A 19,939-nucleotide genomic window follows, 5' to 3' on the forward strand; every position below is an offset into this window, starting at 1 on the left:
TGCCCAATTTAGAATAAGAATTCAGTTTTTGTTTTTGAAATAAGACCCTTTTTATAGCCAATAAATCTATCTTAGACAAGTCCTCGTGTGTGGCTAATTAGTTTAATTATAATTGAAATGGTTTTTCCATTTCGCTATCGAACTTTAAATAAAATATGCCCTCTGGCTTAGACACTTGTTCATTTACTATCATACATTTCATTTTAATTCCTAACAAAATCCCCACATCCTCAAGCAACTATTCATTTTGCACACGAACCTTAAGTATATCGGATATTTATGTATTTGTTATAATAATGAATCACAAGGCGACAATTTCGGGGTATTATTAACCTCCAAACGACAAGGCAATAGCTGCCATTTGGTAACTCAGAAAACCCAATTTCATGCTTTAAATGTACAGCAAAAGAATATACCTAAATGAATAATGATTATTATTGATAAATGGAAAAATACAACAAATAATGAAATCGAAAGTCCAAATGTTTGGCTTCTGCATGATAGCTAAAAAAAATGCCTGTAATTCAGAAATATTGACGAGGTTACGCACAACCAACGAAATGATAATGAGCAGGTGGCTTAAGCGCTCGTCAAGTGACACTAAATTATTAGAAATTATCAAATCAAGAATTGAATATAAATTATTTGAAATGAAAATATGAAGAGCCAACATACATACATTTGAATTTATTAGTTGTCTGTCTATAAGGCATTAAGCTCTTTTCATGGCCCTCACCCTATCATTTAGCAATTGTATATCTGTATGATTTTTCAGTTTTGGTGTGATTTTTCAATTATACATATAATATAACTTTATTCATTTCTTATCAATTGTCTCTCTCGCACTCAACTCGATGATCACTTTCGAATTTGAAAATACATTTCACGTTTTCTTGGCCAGCATACTTATACATATATTGTATATTGATTAGATTTGATTTTCTTGTATTTGTAACATTTGCTGTTTGTTTTTTTCTTGCATTGATTTAATTCATATGAATAAATAATTGTATAGCACTACATTATTTTGCTGCATATATCATATTATATATAGAGTTTTCTTTTTGTTTTTTAAGCAGTTTTCTTATTCATTGACCTCATTTTGAATATTATTGCATTTGATTTAGATTTTTCTTCTGTCATATACGTACATAATACATATATATATATATATATAGCTATTTCTTTTAGTTGTTCAAGGTTTTTTTTGAGAGTTGCTTGTGAGTATATATCATAAATTAAAATGCATAAAAAATAAATTAACATTAATCTAGAGGCATGCACACATTTGAGTTACACATTTTGGTTTCACAAACAAATTAAAAATGAATAGAAGGATATGAACAAAGCACGCCAAAGTTTAATCCTGGCATATACATAGTTATATTGAGTATTTCAATCAGAAATTCTGTTCTCACTAATGAATAGATAAACTAGGTTCATAATAATTTTGGTAGCAATTAGTAAGACAAAAATTCGAGTAGCAAAATTAGTTTTATCTTCTTTGTATACAAATACAAAGTGAAAAGGATTATAAGATTAAGGTTAGATGTTTGTTTTTCTTGTTATTTTTTTTCTTTTTCTTTGTTTTGGTATTTGGTTGGTAATTGGATAAGTTACGTTGGATAGGTTTAAATTAGACCAAATTGGCCACATGCGTGGTATCCATATGCTGGATGAGTGTGCGCATAAATGACATCTCTTTGCGTGCATTCTCCAGTATCACCTTGGGATCATCTGAAGTGCATCTCAAACAGTTTGGAGCAAACACCATGGCCAGATTGGATGAATCCATCTTGGTGCAGCTAACTACCTCTGAATTCGAGAATTGTTGCAGGAAGTGTATTAAATACGTTAGGACCTAAACAGGTAAGTAAAAATTAATGTTTAATTCATTTAACTATTTAAAATTTTACTCACCAGTTGATTAATTTCAGGCAACTTATTAACTATTTCTTTGGCTTTATCGGGATCTTCGGTATTCACACAATCCTCATAATAGGCATCAGGTATAAGGGGATCATAGAGCTCCCGGTACCATAATTTCAACAGGCTAGCCGGAGCATGGGCATCAACTAGAAAAGGCAACGAAAATATTATGTATTAATAAACTGAATGGATAAAACATTTCTGACAACTTTTTACCCATTGTATTCTTATAGTCAGGAACATCCCACCGATCCAAGCGATTTTTCATGCAATTGACCTCATCAACATCGGCAGAGACACGAAATATGCCCTCCGTTTGTTTGCCATTAAGCAGGAGAACCTAAGTCATAGATTAAAAGTAGTTTAATTTGGATTTCTTCCCACTACCGTCTTCCTCTTACATGTTCCGAGAGAGTGGTTTGTATCCAGGGAAGCTTTCGAAATGGAAACTTATCCTTTTGCAAGTCCATAACTTCACCAAGCGTATTTCCAAACATACTGTTTCGTAAGATTTGTTGCTAGAAAACCAAGTTACAGATTACAGCTAAAACATCCACAGATAAAAACCTATTGTAGAGAACTTACCCTGGCCTGTTCCACCTCATCTTCAGTTGGCTTCTTGGCCAACTTACGTCCACTGCTGCCAATGCGATCCAAACGACGACAACAGACAGTGGCATAATGCGAAATCTGCACATGAATGGGCCATTTGCAAACCTCCATAAAGCTGGTGGCAAACGAAGGATCACGATGGCGATTCACATAGCTATAGAAGAGAACAAAAAAAGATAAGTCCCATGTTTCCTTCTTCAGATAAGTACTACTCACTTAAGCAGTGTTGGCTGAAATGTGGGTGACGGTGGTACGAAGGACAAACAAATGGCCATCAGTTCCCAGCCACGTATTAGGGACTCCCGCTTGGGATTCTCCGTTGTCTGACGGCACAACTGAACATAAAGCTCATCGCGTAATCTTTTACAGAAGCAAATTTACATTTAGTTAGTGTTATCAATTGGTTTTTTTGTACTTACTGCTGCTGTGGTAAGGATGCTGTGATTATATCAATGGCCACGGAATTTAGGCTCATGCCCATGCGAGCTTTACGATCGCCCATATAGATTTGCACCAACTTGAATAGCTCAATGGCTGTCTTCTTATCCGTTTTGTCGCGGGAGAGAGCCAGCATGGGCCGGCTTATCGGATCCGCTGTCCAACTAAGCATATCCTGTACTGATGCTTTCTTACGAAATATTCCCTTGGAGTGGAGATTCAGATTGTCGGCGGCAAATTTTTCAATATCACATTCCTTCATGCAAGCCAAATGGCTTGCAGCCGCTGGAGCCCGCTCGCTGGGCGGAAAGATTTGTTGAATGGTGGGCTTAAGCGAAGGGGGATTCATTTTATGTGCAGCGCGCGACAAACTGGCAGCTGGAGCGGCATTCGCCGACATCTGCTGCTGATGCTGTTGATCTTCTTTGGCCACAAGACGTGAGATTTGTCTATTAGGTGAGGGTAGCGTCTGCGATTGTTTCTGCTTTGCATCATTGGGATCGAGATGTAATTGTTGATGTGGAGGAGCTGGCGGTTGGACATACTGTCCATGCCCATGCCCATGACTGGTATAATGGAGAGGTGTATTCGAGTACAGCTGCTGCTGCTGCTGCTGCTGTTGTTGTTGTTGTTGCTGCTGTTGTTGTTGCTGCTGCTGTTGCTGGTGATGCTGCTGCTGTTGCTGGTGCTGATGTTGATGCTGGTTATGATATGGTCCTGTCGTGGAGGAAGATGGACTATGGGAAACAGTATCATAGTATGAGATCTGATAGCGTGGCTTTGGTTTTGGCCCAGCTGCTGCTATAGAGGAATCCATTACATTATTGCCACCGATTCCTTCCAGAACAGCCTCCACATTGTCGGATCTAAAAGAAGAAGAGATGATGATTAACAAATGGGACTACACCAAATGAATATTCGACTTACATATCTTCTCTTCCAGCTGGATCATATGGCGGATATTGATAAGCATAATATGAAACACTGTCACCCATATTGGCATAGTCCTCAATCATTCCATAATTGTGCTCCAGATAGCCACCATGTGTATCTGAGCCGCCGTCGGAGTCCTCATTGTCCGGCTCATGGCCTGAGAGCGAATGCTCCGATTGGCTATCCGAATGATAGGAATCCGAGTCACCAGGATCTCCACTTCCCCTGTAATCATAACGACCCGACAGCTTGGCCTGCTCAATGATGTAATGCTTGAGTGGCAATAAATGTGGCATCTCCTGATCCCAATTGCTATACAACGGAGAGGTGTTGCCGTTATCGTACTCCACATCGCTGTTATCCGCCTGTAGATGATGGTGCTGCTGCTGCTGCTTGGAGCGTCGCTTTTCCCCTCCCTGATAATAGTTACGTTTGTCTAGGCTCGAACTGGCACTGTGTCGCAGCGATCCTTGACCACCATAACGATTGGCTGTAGAGCTATTCGACTTCTGTCGCTGCTGATGCTGCCGAGCAGAATCATTGGAGCCTCGCGATGAATGCGTCATCATGCCCAGATCACCACCACCTCTTGGCGAAATGGGTCCCTGAGTCTTGCCCCCTCCCAACGATATTCTCTCCAGACTTAACAGATCCAAGCTATGCGGCTCCGGCATCCGTGGCGAATGCTGTTGCTGATGTATAGTATTTGTGGCACTCGTCTTTGCCTGACGCGAGCTCTTTGTTTGCGGACTTATGGGGCTTTGGGGACTCGAATCGCTCGAATGTTTCTTATGGCTACTGCTGCCACTTCCCGCTGTGCTGGTGGCTGTATTGCTACCACTGGCTCCTCCTCCTCCTCCACCACTCTTTGTGGCATTGGTGGTGTGACGGCGTCTCGATAGGGGCGTACTCTCTACACTCTTGAAATACTTTTCATGCATGGAATCATCGCTGGCAGCTCCACCGCCGCCATTGGCCTCGGCACTGCTCTTGCGATAGGATTTGCTATGATGACCAGCTGCTGATGGATTAATCGAAGAGGACATGAAACTGCCCGAGCGAGCCAATGATACCTTATACTCTCGATCTAAAAAGTCAATTTAATATACACATATTAAGTATCGATATAAATTTTGAATTCTTCACACACTTACCTCCGCCTGCATACGACGATTTTCCGGGGACTCCGGCAGTAGTTCCGCGTTGAGAGTTCCTTTGCTGGGCATAATTAAATTGCGCTGGCGGCGGTGCTCCAGCATCTGGTGACATTTTCTTCTTCTGCGCCTGCGGCGTATGTATCGAATGTGTTGGTGAGGCTATATCAGATGACTTGGATGAGCAATAGCCCTGCATGTGGCTGGGCAAAAGCTGTGGGGGATGACCACCAATACTACCACCAACGTACGATGAGGACGTGGACGAGGAGCCATGCGGTAGTAAACTATGTGAGCTAGCGCTTTCTTGCAACATTTCAAAGCTGATTAAAACCAAATCACATCATGGCATGGTATGGAGTAGCGCGATTAGGTGGAGAGAAGACAGAAAGAGGAAAAGACAAGCGGTTGTCGTTAATGATGAACGGAGTTCTCCATATAATGAGTGCTTAAGCATATGTATGAGTAGTGCGTGCAGGATCTTAGATTTACCTATCCTTCAAACTTTAATCTTTAACCCAATACCAATTATGATATAACCGAAACCATAAAAAGAACCTAAGAGTTTCTTGGAATCTCCAAGCAAAAACATTTCAAAATTTAGTTAGTTTTTGTTTCCAATATTCTGCTAACCGAAATCTTATATCTGAGTGCTTTCTATATACTTATTTAAATTGTGTTTAAACCATTCACCATTAGGAGCATATTCAATGACATTTCGCTCAACTTACGCTCCATTGTCCTTGCCACCACGGTGCTGTTGTTGTTGCTGCTGCTTTTGCAAGGAACCCAGACGCATTCCATCTGCTCCTGCTCCAGTTCCACCTATACCACCATTGCCCGCATCATTGAATCGTCGATAGCCATGCGCACTGGATAGGCTTGAATCGCTGGATTTTCCCGACTCCTTGTAATGATTGCAGGAATCTGTTGAAAAAGTGTCAGCAGATGAGTCATCGGAATTTTTCCTCTTTTTTTTCTTCACTTTACCTTGCGAGCGACGAGAAGCATAGCCCTGTTGTTGTTGTTGCTGTTGCTGCTGCTGCAAGTCCATGGAACGGGATGAGTCACCCGTGCCAACGCTGTAAGAAAGAATCCGTAAATAAATATAAACAAAAATTGTAGCATAAACAAAAAGTTGGGGCCTTACCGAAAACTTTGACGCCCTCGCGGACTAGAGATCATTTCACTGCTGGCCAGTTTTTCCTCCGAACTGGCCATGGCACCATTTCCTCCACTAATACGCTGACCACGTCCTTTCTTATTCGCTCCCGATATAGGTGAAGGCTGCTGATGTTGGGACTGCTTTGGATTTTGGGATTGAGACTGCGTTGTTTGCTGCTTTTGGGGCGTTGTCTGCTGCTCTCTACGCTCGCTGGGATCGGTATTCTGTTTGAGGGTCTGCAATTTGGCCAGTGGAATGATATCGCACTTGCTCGGCCGATGCCACACGGTCTTCTGTGTGGCCGCATTGTAATAGTAGAAACGTTGCGTGTTTGTATCAAATAATTCCCACCATTGTGACGAATCAGTTCGCTTAATTGGTACATCCTGCAAAAAATTCCATGGAAAAAACACGTGGCGCGGGGACAAAAAACAAAAAGAGAGAGAGAGACAGAGATTAAAATGAGTAAATCATTCTTGGCGTTAGAGAAAGAGAGATTGAGAGCTGGAAATGGAGAGTCAGTGCCGGATTAGCCATATCAGATTTTTAATAACTAAAAAGTTTAATCAATGTTCATTCATTTACATTTAACAAATACTTAATTTAAAAGTTTTGCAAATTTCGTTTCATTAAGCTCTAATGTAATCCATTCTTTGAGTGTTTGAAAATTTCATGTTAGAATAATGTCTTTCAATCTACATTAAAATCTCGAGATATTTTAATCCGCGCTGGCTTAATCCGGCCCTGTGAGGAGTAATACATATACTAAACGATAAAGCACAGTTGTGGATCTCACAAAATACACCATAATGTGATATATACCTAAATATAAATATATGGAAACTCGACCAAGTATTAAATTATGATTGCACATAAACTACCCACACATATGTACATGTACATATCTGTTGTGCAGTTGCGACTTAATGTCTAACCAGAATCTACTGCCCACAGTCCATATAAACGGACCGTGACGTATCCTTAAGGGCGTTATTGGGTTCTTGAAACTTCCTGCACTGAGAACGTAAACTAAACTTAAACATAAACTGACCCAAAGCTACATATATAAATTAAAGAATAGTAATATGTGAGCTTGATAGACCTTAAGGTCAATCAAGATTAAACAACTATAAAACAGGCCAACTAAATACAGACCCAACGTTTGCTGTTTTATATTTTAAGAAGTTAGAATAGGAACCTTTTCTCTTTGATATTATGTCCAAGTGTTTTCATAAATTATATAAATTTGTGGATTGTTTTTCTCTTTCAAACATCAATTCTTAAACATTAAGTTCTTTCCATTCATTCTGTTCCTCTACGCAATTCATTATTACGAATTGCATCAGGGGGTCAAAAGTTTCTCCTATTCCAATAACCTTCTAATATTCTATGTAATTTTTTTCTTGAGGCGCCTCTAATCTAGGTTAAACCACTGCATTTTGCCTACTAATTCAATAAGATAAAAATGTGTTTGATCTCAAATATCAAGATGAAAAGATTTTGGCACGTTTTCTCATCACAGAGCGTTTTTCAACAGAACTTTTTGATATCAGAGATCCAACAATGAGACAAAACAAAAACCCTCAACAATACTGGAGAAAATTCAAGACAATTGTTTTTTGAATTGTGCTTTAATCAGCAAGAATAAAAGTACTTTTATGTATATTTATTTATAAACTGATGCTGTGGTTGAGGGCGGTGTTTGTTTGTTTGTTTTTGTTTCTGTCAAGTACAACAAAATGCTTGACAAACAAATAGGTGGGGAGATGGGAAGGTGGGATGTTGGCCCTGTCCACACAAATCTCCGCCCTATGACCTTCTTCTTATCCCTCAACAAGAGAGAGACAGAGAGAGAGAAAAAGATGTGGCGGCGGCGGCGCGTGTGCCTAGATGCATCTGTCTCATTTTATCTTTTAGAGTTTGTCCTTCTTTCGCTCATGGCTAAAGCTGGGTTATTTTCTGCACAAAATGCAGCACTTGGCGACCTTGAACTTTTGTCTGAATGCTGCCCAGGAAAAGCAAACCACAGAAAGGGAAATATATCTATACATATGTACATACGTAGGCCCTGACCCATGCCCATGTCCATGAGTCTTAATCTGCGACATTATAACAGCTGTTTGTTGCTTTTGTTGCGGCTGATAACGACAACAACAACAAGAACAAAAACAATGAACGACCAGGCCAGGGCAGAGCAGAGCAGGCCAGTTTCCAATTGCAAATGAAAGCTTTCAGCTTGGCTGGCTTTTCATTTCTGGTTTACATTTTCCCCATTTCCATTTCAAGCTTCTATAGCGCATCGCCTCGCATGTTGCATAATTTGTGGGCGCAACCAGAGACGTGTGGGAATGGGGGGCAAGGCTACTACTATGGTGCTGCCTTGCAGCACTTTCAACTGTCAGTTAGGCAGTCAGTCAGTCAGACAGAGAGCCATCCCACCCACTAAGTGGGTCTATCTCACAACTCGACTCAATGTTTTTTTTTTCTCCAACGACCGTCCTCATTTATGGCCTTGTACGAGATATTCCAAATATTTTTTTGTAATTATGGAAATACAACAACAATCTCATCATCATCATCATCCAAAAGAAAAACCAGAACACACACAGAGAGAGAGATGAGTGCGAGACGACGGCCTACATATTTATCTCTTATTGAATTTGATGGGAGAAACGTATTTTCTCCATTCTATGGAAACCCATAAATTAGATCACTCAAACAAAAACCCAAGAAGAATATTCACACTGAGCGGACAGCATCATAAGATTATGACAAACTCATATATTTCTTTGCTTTTTCTTACTCTTTTCTTTTGCTGGGATTAAAGATGTCAAAAATAATTTTTAGTATTTGCAATATTTTTGAAAAGTTTATTACGTATACGACTAACAAAAGTCGATGAGAGACGAGACGGACGATTCCTTCTCTTTGAAGCAGCAGATGGTGAATGTGGTTTCAATCATCTTTAGAAACAGTTTAAAAACGTTCACAAGCCACAAAGAAACATTTTCTAATAGCCTTGCGAGAGGAAGGAAGATATTCCTTGAGGAAAGTTACTCGAAAATAAAAAACATTCAATGTTTAATTAAGTTTTTCATTCTGTCAACCCCAATAAAAAACAAAATCAGTTTAATAATTTAAAATTAGTTATTTTGGCCTGAGAATGGGGAAACGAATGAAAAGCATTTATAAATTAAGTAAATTTCATCAGTTTCAATTCAAAAGCCTTAATTACAATGAAATTAAATAGCTTAGGAGACTTAAAAAAAAGATGTCATTGTAATAATGATATTTTTGAGAGCATTCCACAGAAAAGTCTTCAATTTAGTGAGCAATTTGAATCACTTTCAATCCCCAATCGTAAAGTTATTTATAATTGATTGGTCTCTATTTCATTATATAGACATTAATTATACCCTCCAGCACATGATTTTCATTTGTCTTGGCTCTTGGAGCTTTATTGAACAACAATTTAGCGTTCGGTTTTTAATCAGCACAGAATATGGGTCGAGGAGAAGAGAAATCAACTCTCAATGGCTGGCTTAATGTTTCTTTCTAATCAGCAGCAGCAGCCGCAGCAGAAGTCAAAAGTCGAAGTCCCTTTTAGTTTATCTTTGGCTCTTCCCATTCCTCTCCTCTTCTAATTCATTTATTGTACGAGGTCAGTTATGGACCATTCCACCATTTGGCCATTGGTGAATCATTGACAAACAAAATTTAAAAATAGCCATAGACAACAAAAAAATATTGTAAAAAACAAAAACGAAAAAGCAACAATGGGAAAAATTATTCCCGTTCATAAATATTTTTGTTTTGTGTTGCTTTTTGTTTCTTCTTTTTCTTTAATTGTTGCTGTTGTGCGTATAAATTAGGTCATCATCAACATTAAAGAACAGAGAGCACCTAAAATAAAAAAATTGAAATTCTGACCAAACATAAAAACCGATAACAAGACATGGAGAAATAAAGGAGGGGGGCAAAACAAAAACAAATAAATTGAATCATTCGCAAAAATCTGAAAACAAAAAAAATCTGAATAAATAAAAATATCAATAAAAAATGGCCTTAAAGGAACTATAAAAGGTACCCTAGAATTCTCTGTTGGTAATCAAGATTTCCTTCATTATAGTTTTAGTAAATTAAACATATGGAATATATGAACTTTATACATTATCATAGATATATAATTGGAAAATAGATAAAAATTGCATTTTTAAATTTAGCAGAGAGAAGAGTATTTTAAAGTCTTTATTATACCATGTCATTTATATGTAAATGAAAATAAAAATCTATTCTATTTGTTTACTGAATATTGACGATGAGACTATCTCAACCACTCAATGAAATTGAAAGGGAAACAATGTTGTTTGTTGTCTACTGCAACGGCGAGTTTATCAAAATGAAAAATATTGACAATATAAAATGATTGAATTATTGCTTTATAAAAGACATACATAAGTATGGAAGTAGTACATAAAGAATTACTCCAACTTATGCACAGACCACTCCAAGAAGTTGGGGGAGGGGGGGAATAGAAGTCAATTGCATCATAAAGAAATCGCTTATCACATTATGTGTTTACAAATTCAAGAGTACAAGATCTCGTTCCCTTTTTAGAGTAGTCTTAAGGGGATTATGTATGTGATGAGTGTTTGTTTTCATCAGTGGCCGATCTTCAAAACAAAATACATACATACATACCTCTGATAAAAACATAACTATCCAAGAAGGATTTAACCTTAATTAAAACTTAGAATGGACCTTAAAGCATTTTCTTTTCTACTTCTTTTTTGCAGTTTTATCACATTTTTTCTCTTTAAAAGATTTCAATTTTAACAAATGAAGATTCCTTCTACCTGTTTCTGTGCTTTTTCCATTACTCCTTTATCAATTACATCACTAGATATATATTTGTCTATATACATATATATTTGACGAAAATAAATTTCGTTTAAGTTTATTGTATACTTAACCATTTTTAGCTGATTTATGGGTCTTGGCTTTGTGTTACGTTGGATGAAATTTGAAAAGTTTCTTGAATCAAAACACTTAACAATAGTTTTTATGGCTATTTAATTGCCTTTGTAATTGCCCACAAATGAAGTCCAAGAAATCGAAGCCACTGTCTTTGGTTGGTGTAACCTAAAAGCACACATTTTGCTACTAAAAACAGGAAGTAACGCAAGCCGAACACCAAACGAAAGCCAAACCTTAGAGGCCCAAACATGGTAATGGGCGATCATCATCAAGCATGAGCCACCAAAAAGCTATATAACGAAAACAATTTGAAATTTTTTGACGATTGCGTAGCATAAAGGTAAACACACACACACACACTCACACACAGGGAGAAAGAGGAGAGTACATAGGTATGCGGCATTTTGGGTGAGCCTCTTCCTGGTGGTTACTTGACTTTTGAGGGAATTTGTTGACGCCGGCGGACACACGGGAATATTATCGCTTTTCCCTTGGCTCTCCTCCATACCACCCCTCTTCCCAGCTGAAGCTCAGCTCCCTTAACCGCCCTTGTATGCGTGTTTTGTAACTTTTCTTCTTGGGGTCGCCTCTTTTTTCTTTATCGTTTCGTTTTCCTATGTCTTTCATATTAACCGGAAGTTTTACAAAGGCAAATGAGCAAAAAGCACAAAATAAAAGAAGCAAAAAGTATGACAAAGCATGGTTGGCAAATGGTACGATGGTGCACAAGAGGGTGAGAGGCGGAGGGCGTTAAGAAAAAGAGTAGAAGACACAGTGTCCCAACTCTGTGCATAAATTTCAAATCACGTACATACAATGGAACACAATTTGTTGTCGCCGCCGCCGCCGCTGGCTTGGCTTGGCTTGGCTCGACTGGGTGACACCAGAATGAGCAACGGGGCAACGTCATTAAAACAAAAAACCGACAACAACAACAAAAAAAAGAGTTGCTAATTTAAAGACAGGGAAACGAAGAGCGTAAGGGTAAAAGTGATATGAGGGTGAGATTGAGTGTGTGGGTGGTTGCTCGAACGCACGGACGGTCGGTTGCTTGGTTGGTTAGTTTGTCGTTGCACGCTGCACTGCATAAATTGTATGGATTATATTGCGCGCAGCTGAAAGGATTCACCAAAGGAGACCAACAAGAAGCAGCCAGCCAAACCAGAGGGGGAGCAACAACAATTGCAAGCAGAAAACTAAAAATTTAGGGCGAGCACCGTTAGGAGAAAAAGTAAAAGGACACTTTATAAATTTCATGTTTTCTTCATACTTTTGTGATTTCTTAAAGTGAAAAGGGGGAAATTCCGATTTTTTAAACAAAAGTTATATTAATTTAGACCAACTAACTACTAATTCTCACTTACTGAGAATTGTCCGCAACCACGTTTGAATTGACTGTTAGATCAGATGGTTCTGTCCATTTTGTTGACCACAGATGTCGAATCCTTGCTTGCTAATTACCACAAATTTCACTTAATAGATTAAATTTAGCCAGAATTTACTTTTTATACCCGATTACTAACCCATTCTTCTCAATTAAGCTTCTTTCTTTTAATGTTAATTTCATTATGAATTTGTTCAACTTTCAGTTTTTTTCATGGTTCGTTGAAGGCACCAAAACTTATTCATTACATAATGAATTATGAGTTATTATTATAAAATTGATTAAGGAGTCATCAGGGGAATGGCCAAGCGGAGAATTTCAATATGTTGTGGGGTTTTTCTTGTGGTTTTTTTTCGTTTTCTTCTCTTTTTCTTTGTCTCTCTTTTTGCCTTCGTTTCGTAAGCTGCAGCACATGGCACATGCCACATGGTCTCATGACTCAAATAAGAGTGAGAGTGAAGAGGATAATGCACACACACACACACACACACTCAGATATTGAATGCAGCAATATAAATCCTGACTTGAAATAGACGGCGCATGGCGCATACCGAAGAAGGGAAGTCAAGCCATAAGCGTCCAGAGACTGCAATTTACTTTGTGCATGCAAACCTTTTCATTAAGGACGCAGGACACACACGTACACATACATGTAGAGAAACGAGGCCAGTCATAAAATCAATGAAATTTTCACTACTTCCGTCTGCAAGTCGGCAAAGGGATAAACTCGTCTCTCTGTGTCTGCCTCTGTGTGTGTGTGTGTGTGTTTGCCTTTTTCCTTTTATTTTTTTGAGTTTGGCAGGCGAGACTGAAGTTATTAGCCCGCAACACCTAGTCCTTTTTTTTGCCTTTCCTTTTTGATAGAACGCCGCATTTAGGGGCTGTCGCCAAGAGCAAACATTCCATGCAATTTAAATAATGTTTATATTCTCCTTCTACAAACAATCTTTTAATGGGGTGCAATTTTCATCAGCTTTCAGTTAGGCTTATAAACCTCCGGGATCAATTGGTATACGTCGTAAACAATTCAAAGGAGAACATTTTTTAAAGCAAAAACATGACCAATTTTAAAAATTATTCTGAAAAATGTAAACTCTTTCAAATTTCACCTCATCCAAAGTTAATCTTGATTTAAATTTATACTTATACTATACATTCCTTTCAAATAATTGTAAATTCTAATTCTTTTTGATACCAATGAATATATTTTAATATGATTGACCTTCGCGGTTACGCCACTTGACGATGTGGGTCATATTCAGAGTACAAAGAAGAAGAAGAAAACACTATAAACAATAAATTTGCAAGCCAAATGAAATAAAAAAATTGCGCGAAATATAAGCAAGTGACCCAGAATTAATTAAAACGACCAATTTACCAAGGAAAACAAATGATTTCATTTAACATAGAAATGAAAAAAAAAAACACCACTAGGGTCATTGACCTATTTTAAATTGTTTTTATAGTTTTTGTACCCATTAACAGTATACGGAGGGTATATAGATTCTTTGCTAATAGATAAATGGCAAATTATTTGTTAATTCGAATAGAACTTACTTCTGGTGGATCCCAAACGCATTCGCCAGTTGTTAAATTGGCATACATATGCTCCTTGGTGCGTGGTTCGATAATTTCTACCCATTCTATTCTGTAATGTGGGAAATGAAAAAAAAAAAACAAATAAATAAGACCAAAAAGGCAAATATAGTTGGTAGATGAAGAGAGAGAGAGAGAGAGAGCAAAGAGAATAGACATACATAAATAAGACATAAAACTGTGAGATTGTTTCTAAATTTAAAAAAAACTAAAAAAAAAAAAGAGCAACAGCAACCCGAAAACCAAGAAGAAGCATTTCAGGAATGCTATCTCCACTGCTGTCTCTTACACATATGTACATACATACATACATACATATGTACATATCTGTGTAAATACAGCAGCAGGAGCAAAAACAACAACAACAACCGGAACTATATGCTTCATTCAATGTTTCATTTCATTCATTCGATTCGAAATCTTAGCCAATCTTAAACAAATTTGCTTTCTGCTTAGTGCGTAAGCTTGGTTCTCTCTTTCAAATGAGAGAAAGAGGAAGAGAGAGAGAGAGAGAGGGTTTTTTTTGGGGCTCGTCACCAAACATTTTCCGGTTTTTCCTTATTTGAAAATTGCAATCCTTAACACACTCACATACACACACACACACACACATTTAAGAGCAAAAGAGAAACAGAGGAAAAGAGGGTGTTTTTCGCTCTTTCTCTGTCGCTCCTTTGGCAGGCAAATGCTTGTTGCCGCGCCTTGCAAGAAAATCGATTTTATTAGTTTGAAAATAAAACAAAAAAACACAACTAAAAATGCATAAATTTTGTTGCCAAACTAAAATGCCGCAGCGAAAATGCATGAGAGTGCCTTACGCACACGCATGGACACAGACGCACACACACACACACACACAAACAGCCAGACTCTCCCTCAACACGCAGCTGTCAAAGGCGGCGGTGACTCCTTTCTCTCTCGCTCGCTCTCTAAAACCCCCTCCTCCCACTCATTGCATTGAGGTTTTTCCTTCTTTTTTTGCATTCAAGAAAGTCTATTTTTTGTTGTTGTTGCGTTGCTTAAACAATTTGTGTTCACAAAATATTTCAACATATTGCTGCTGCTTGGTTTTGTTGTTGTTGCTATTGCTGTTGCTGAAACGGCACACACCTTTCACAACTTGAACTCATTTTCTTCTTTCCTCTTTATTACACTTGGCTAGCGCTGTTTTGGGGTGCTGGGCTAAGAGGGTGGGGGCGTGTGTGTTTTCTCTTGCTGCCGCCGACTGCCTCCCGTTTCCACGTATGTATATCTATATCTTTCACTTAAATTTCGCTGCAAATTTTCTTTGCCTAATTTTTTTTTCGTTACAATTTCAATTAAATTGATTTTTCTTCTTCGTTTTTTGTACACACACACTCTCGCACTCGCACTCCTTTTTCTTGCCCCTGCTGCTTCGCCCAGCCTGCTCATATGCGTGCAATTGTTGTTGCTGTCGTTGTCGTTGTTGCACTTTCACATTTATAACAGGCCATATTTACGATTGGATTTTCGTTTATTTAAAGACATTGGCACTTTTCTTAATTATTTGAATTATTTATCCAATATTGTTGCACTGGAACTTCAATTTCAATAAATTAACTAAAATAATTCAAATGCGTCGCCTACAATTTTCATCCCGTTCGCGTATTCGCAACTGTTTATTGTTTACTGTGTGCGGTGAGATTATTATCAATTTTTAACTTTATTTTAACTTTTTTTATTAACTATAGACGACGACAAACCAGCAACGCGACCGCTCACTTCGAAAACAAAAACAACAACAATGCAGCGGGGGTCGGGGAGTGAAAACAAAAAAATTCGCCGCCAATTCGCCCGTGCCGTAAATTCTTGCCGATTCGCCGCTACTTTTTGCCCTCTCGCTTCGAACAATTGATACCAACATCGAACAAAGTAGTCGAACTCATACGACTGATGCCAACATCGGACCAATATTCGCCGTGGAGTAAATATTCGCCGTAAAGAGTACAAGTTAAGTTTATTTCTGGTATTTTCTAGATTTTTTCTGCCCAAAATTAGTGTTGGAAAAAACTGTAATTATACGCCAGTTTTTAACGGTTAAATTTAATTAGGATTTTTAATTTAATTTTTTAATTTTTTCTTTGAATTCAAAAAACGTCTTTGGAAGATCTCCAGCAGTTCTCAATTCAGAAATAGTCGGAAATAAATTTAAAATTTGAAATTTTCATTTAAAATTATCAAAAATAGTTTATATTTTTCATTGACTCATTTTGCTTTTACAATTCTAGGCAGCTTCTGCATTTGAATTTGAAATCCGTATCCGAACTTATAATTACATCGTATCGGAAAATTAAATTTTAAGGATTCGTTGTTTTTGGAATAACAATTATTTAAATTCAATAACAATCTGATATCAGGTTCTCATCATCGCGCTTGATTGCTATCAAAATATCATCTAGCAGTGACACAAAATTCTCCTTACACTCGGCCCATTCCTCCTGGGTCTTGAGAAGTTGCTCCAAATCAATTTTCTTGATTTCCTCCATCCATTCGCTAGTAGGAAGAGCAAATTGCTTGTAGTAAAATTCATCGATGTGGCGCTTTTCGGCAGGAGTCTCACTTTCATTTATATGCATTTGAGTTTCAAAAGCTTTTTCAAGAAGTTGAACATCTTGAGAATTGAGAATGGTTTCAATAACCTCGTCCGCTTGATCAGTATTTATGGGAGTCGGCGTGGTATGTATGGATGAAGCTTCTTGGCTGCTTGACGACGTTTCGTTGTTAAAGCTAAATGAGGTACCCGTATCATTTGAAGGCTGTGGCTGTGGGGATCTTAGATTAAGTTCATTCAATAGACCCTCGTACTTTTTCATCTTTTGATTAAATGTTCTTACACCTCCTACTACAACATTTAAGACCTCCATGGCATATTCCTCTCTGAGACATTTCAGGACAATGCCCCAATAACCATATTGTTGAACTTCAGTAAAAATCTTTGCTATGCGCAGTCGAATTTCTTTCTCAGTGAGAGTGACGATCTTTTTGTGCTCCTTTGAGAATGTAACGGTGGGAAAGACACCGTCAATCATTCCCTGATTTTCAAATTGTCGCTGAAACTCCATTTTCCAGAAGCATAGAGCATTTATCTTCACCTCCCAATGGTGGTCACCCACCACGCAGTAGTTGAGAGTGGAGAACAATGTGTTTTTGTACTTTGGCGGAATTTTGCGATGTTCATAGATCATAGTCAGGGTAACAATGGCTTCAGCACGTACAATGTCGTCGTTCTCTCGATACAGAACGTATAATAGATGGTCCTAAAGATAGTAAAAAGAAATATTAAAATCATACACATGGTATTCAAAAGAATACTACGAGCTTACCACCATATCCATTTGACTAAGACCGTGCTCCCACAATGCATTGATAGATACCATTTTGGCAAGACATTTAAAGGCCGAGGCCCGTACGTAAGATTCTGAATCATTCTTTGCCATCTCATATACAATGGGGGGGTATCTTAGCATCAATAAGAAATTGTTGAAATGCAGGAAATTCTGGAAATGTTTTTTGATAATACAGAATAGCTTACAGAAAGTGATAAAACTTACTGCTCCGCGATATGCTTGCTATTGATGTGGTCAGTTCCAAGGTAGTATCACGTACTTCCCAAGTAGTATCATGCATTCGCTTCACTATAATTGGTCCCAAGCAAACCAAAGCGGAACCTTGAAGATTATCCACCAGTAAAGCCATGTTTGGCGACAGAAAATGCTCCACAGCCAACTGAACCAGCTTGAGGGCTTGAACCGTACACCGGGCATCCATATTGGTATTTTCCAACACAAAAGCCAGACAATTGACTAGGCCAATGGTCTCTACGGACTCCTTCCACGTTATCTTGAATTGCTCGATAAGTATGCGTAGTCCTACCATTACGGAATGCAAAACTTTGGGATCCGAGATAACAAGTTCAGTTCCTCGCGGATACATATCCAAGTATGAGCTGCTTGTACTGCTTACACTGTGACAATCATCGGATTCCATGCGATTGGTCGACGTTAAAGCAACAACTTCGCGTAATACATAAAGTAAACTTTGACACACTGTTACCGCCTGTTCTCGATCTAGGACATGCTTCAGTGATAGTATACTATGTATACACTTGTTGGCCAAATCTGGCGAAATATGGCTATTCACTGCTCCATCTGGCGTGAAAAAGGTATCCCGCATATTGTAGCACACTCGTAAGGTCTGCTCGCAGGACATTTCCAATAGTTTCATAATGTATGTATCGAACAGATCTGCTTTCGAATCTGCACTCATAATCTTAGCGTATTTCATTGAGAAGAGCAGCGGCAGCATATGAAAGCATATCAATTGATTCTCAATAGCCACTCGCTCGTTTTCAATCATCACTACTTTGGGTGCCCTAGTTCCCAATTTCTTCCAGAGCAAATGATTGATCTCAGCCATTTTCACAAAATTCAAACCATCCAAGCGATTAATGCAGAATTTCATGACATTAAACAATGATGAACCGAATTCAGTAAATTGTTCCACTGGCTCTATCGCTTCTGGATTTAGGAGTTTCTCATGCACCAAAGAAGCAAAATAATAACTACTCAAGGAAGTAAGAATCTTTTCCATAAAATACGTATTATGTGTCATATCAGACAATTTCCAGAGGGTGAAATCTAAATTGTGATGTTCCTTGAGCAGCGCAATCAAATTTGTACGATGCTCAAGGACAAGACTTTGTTGCAGAATATAGGTGAGTAAGTCTAATGTTGATGAGATTTTATGCAATATATCGTGATCATCGACACTGATATGTATGCGTTCCATATTATCTGTACTCTCATATAGATTGTCGTGAATCGGTTTCATTATTTCACTTAGAATCTCCAGGGTGACAGCTTGATCATGGAATTTATCGCAAAATTTATACAACATCTCGTAGAGCAGTTTGCGTGCCTCACGTACCACATATAGAGTGTGATCATTGTTTGAGTATTGGATGAGCAAAGTCCAAGCACGTTGCATACGTAGAAACGCCAAACCCATGCTGTAGTTGGAGACGGCTTTCATCACTCTAATGCCACCCAGTTTTATGGACGGATTAAATTGGTGTCTTTCATTCGATTGCAGAAATGCCACAACTCTACAAAGAATAAGAAATAGATTTACTCATTCCACCTATCATTTAATCTTTCTCACCTGTGCATAATATCCAGTTCACGCAGTTTTATTAACATCCATTCATTTGACGCCAGAAAGCTACTTAGATTAAGCATGAAGGATATTACCTTTGGATGCACTTTGTTAATATCCTCGGTCACGAGAGTTATGCATCTATCCACCCATTCAATAACAAACGGAGCATGCAACACAAATGCATTATCTGTCCAGGTAAATAAATAGAAAAGAGAAGGTTAAATATAATTTATTTGGCCCCCCCTGCAATCTCTCTCCAAGAACAACTTACCCTCGGCCTGTAAGTGCGATATAAGCTTCTCAAAGTAAACATTATTAGTTGTTGTAAAATTGTCGTGCAAAAATATCTCAAATATTTTCTTGAGCCGTGTCAGGATCTCCTCTTGTTTTTGCATTATGTTGAAATTGTTTTCGGTTTAAAATTCAATAAACTTGTATTCTCCAGAACTGCATATTTTGCAAAGCGCGCAATATTATTAAGAAACAATGAAATTCGCTTTCTTATCACGGCCGGAAAAAAAAAACACTTGTTGTGAGTGCGAGGGTCACATTGTATTGTTAGGGTGACCGGTG

At 38.2% G+C, this 19,939-nt stretch overlaps 2 protein-coding genes across 2 annotated transcripts; both read right to left on the reverse strand.

Moving 5' to 3' along the window:
- Nucleotides 1-775: 775 nt before the first annotated feature.
- Nucleotides 776-15,953, reverse strand: RhoGAP93B (MyTH4 and RhoGAP_KIAA1688 domain-containing protein RhoGAP93B). The gene is made up of 14 exons (XM_068296365.1): nucleotides 15,299-15,953; nucleotides 14,150-14,240; nucleotides 6,217-6,617; nucleotides 6,057-6,148; nucleotides 5,798-5,993; nucleotides 5,067-5,389; nucleotides 3,907-4,999; nucleotides 2,961-3,845; nucleotides 2,758-2,901; nucleotides 2,515-2,695; nucleotides 2,331-2,447; nucleotides 2,146-2,269; nucleotides 1,921-2,075; nucleotides 776-1,861 (listed from the first exon to the last, which is right to left on the reverse strand). The coding sequence occupies exons 1-14, from the start codon at nucleotides 15,316-15,318 to the stop codon at nucleotides 1,637-1,639; spliced, it is 4,047 nt and encodes a 1,348-aa protein (XP_068152466.1). The 5' UTR covers nucleotides 15,319-15,953; the 3' UTR covers nucleotides 776-1,636.
- A 417-nt stretch (nucleotides 15,954-16,370) lies between these two features.
- On the reverse strand, nucleotides 16,371-19,909 carry LOC137581950 (uncharacterized). Its single transcript, XM_068296366.1, is given in 6 exon segments — nucleotides 16,371-17,466; nucleotides 17,533-17,664; nucleotides 17,666-17,706; nucleotides 17,761-19,313; nucleotides 19,370-19,553; nucleotides 19,638-19,909. Coding segments are annotated over 6 exon segments (2,955 nt in total). The 5' UTR covers nucleotides 19,762-19,909; the 3' UTR covers nucleotides 16,371-16,545.
- Nucleotides 19,910-19,939: the final 30 nt, after the last annotated feature.

This window comes from Drosophila tropicalis, unplaced genomic scaffold (assembly GCF_018151085.1).
Source record: "Drosophila tropicalis isolate 14030-0801.00 unplaced genomic scaffold, ASM1815108v1 contig_859, whole genome shotgun sequence".
NCBI lineage: Eukaryota > Metazoa > Arthropoda > Insecta > Diptera > Drosophilidae > Drosophila > Drosophila tropicalis.

What these genes read in the sequence shown, in the direction of transcription:
- RhoGAP93B (XM_068296365.1), bottom strand. Translation starts at nt 15,318, where the DNA reads ATGAGTTCAAGTTGTGAAAG. An exon ending in GGTGGCAAGGACAATGGAGC is followed by an intron (nt 5,390 to 5,797) that starts GTAAGTTGAGCG and finishes GGTTTTAATCAG; the next exon opens with CTTTGAAATGTTGCAAGAAA. An exon ending in TGCCTGAAATTAATCAACTG is followed by an intron (nt 1,862 to 1,920) that starts GTGAGTAAAATT and finishes TTACCTGTTTAG; the next exon opens with GTCCTAACGTATTTAATACA.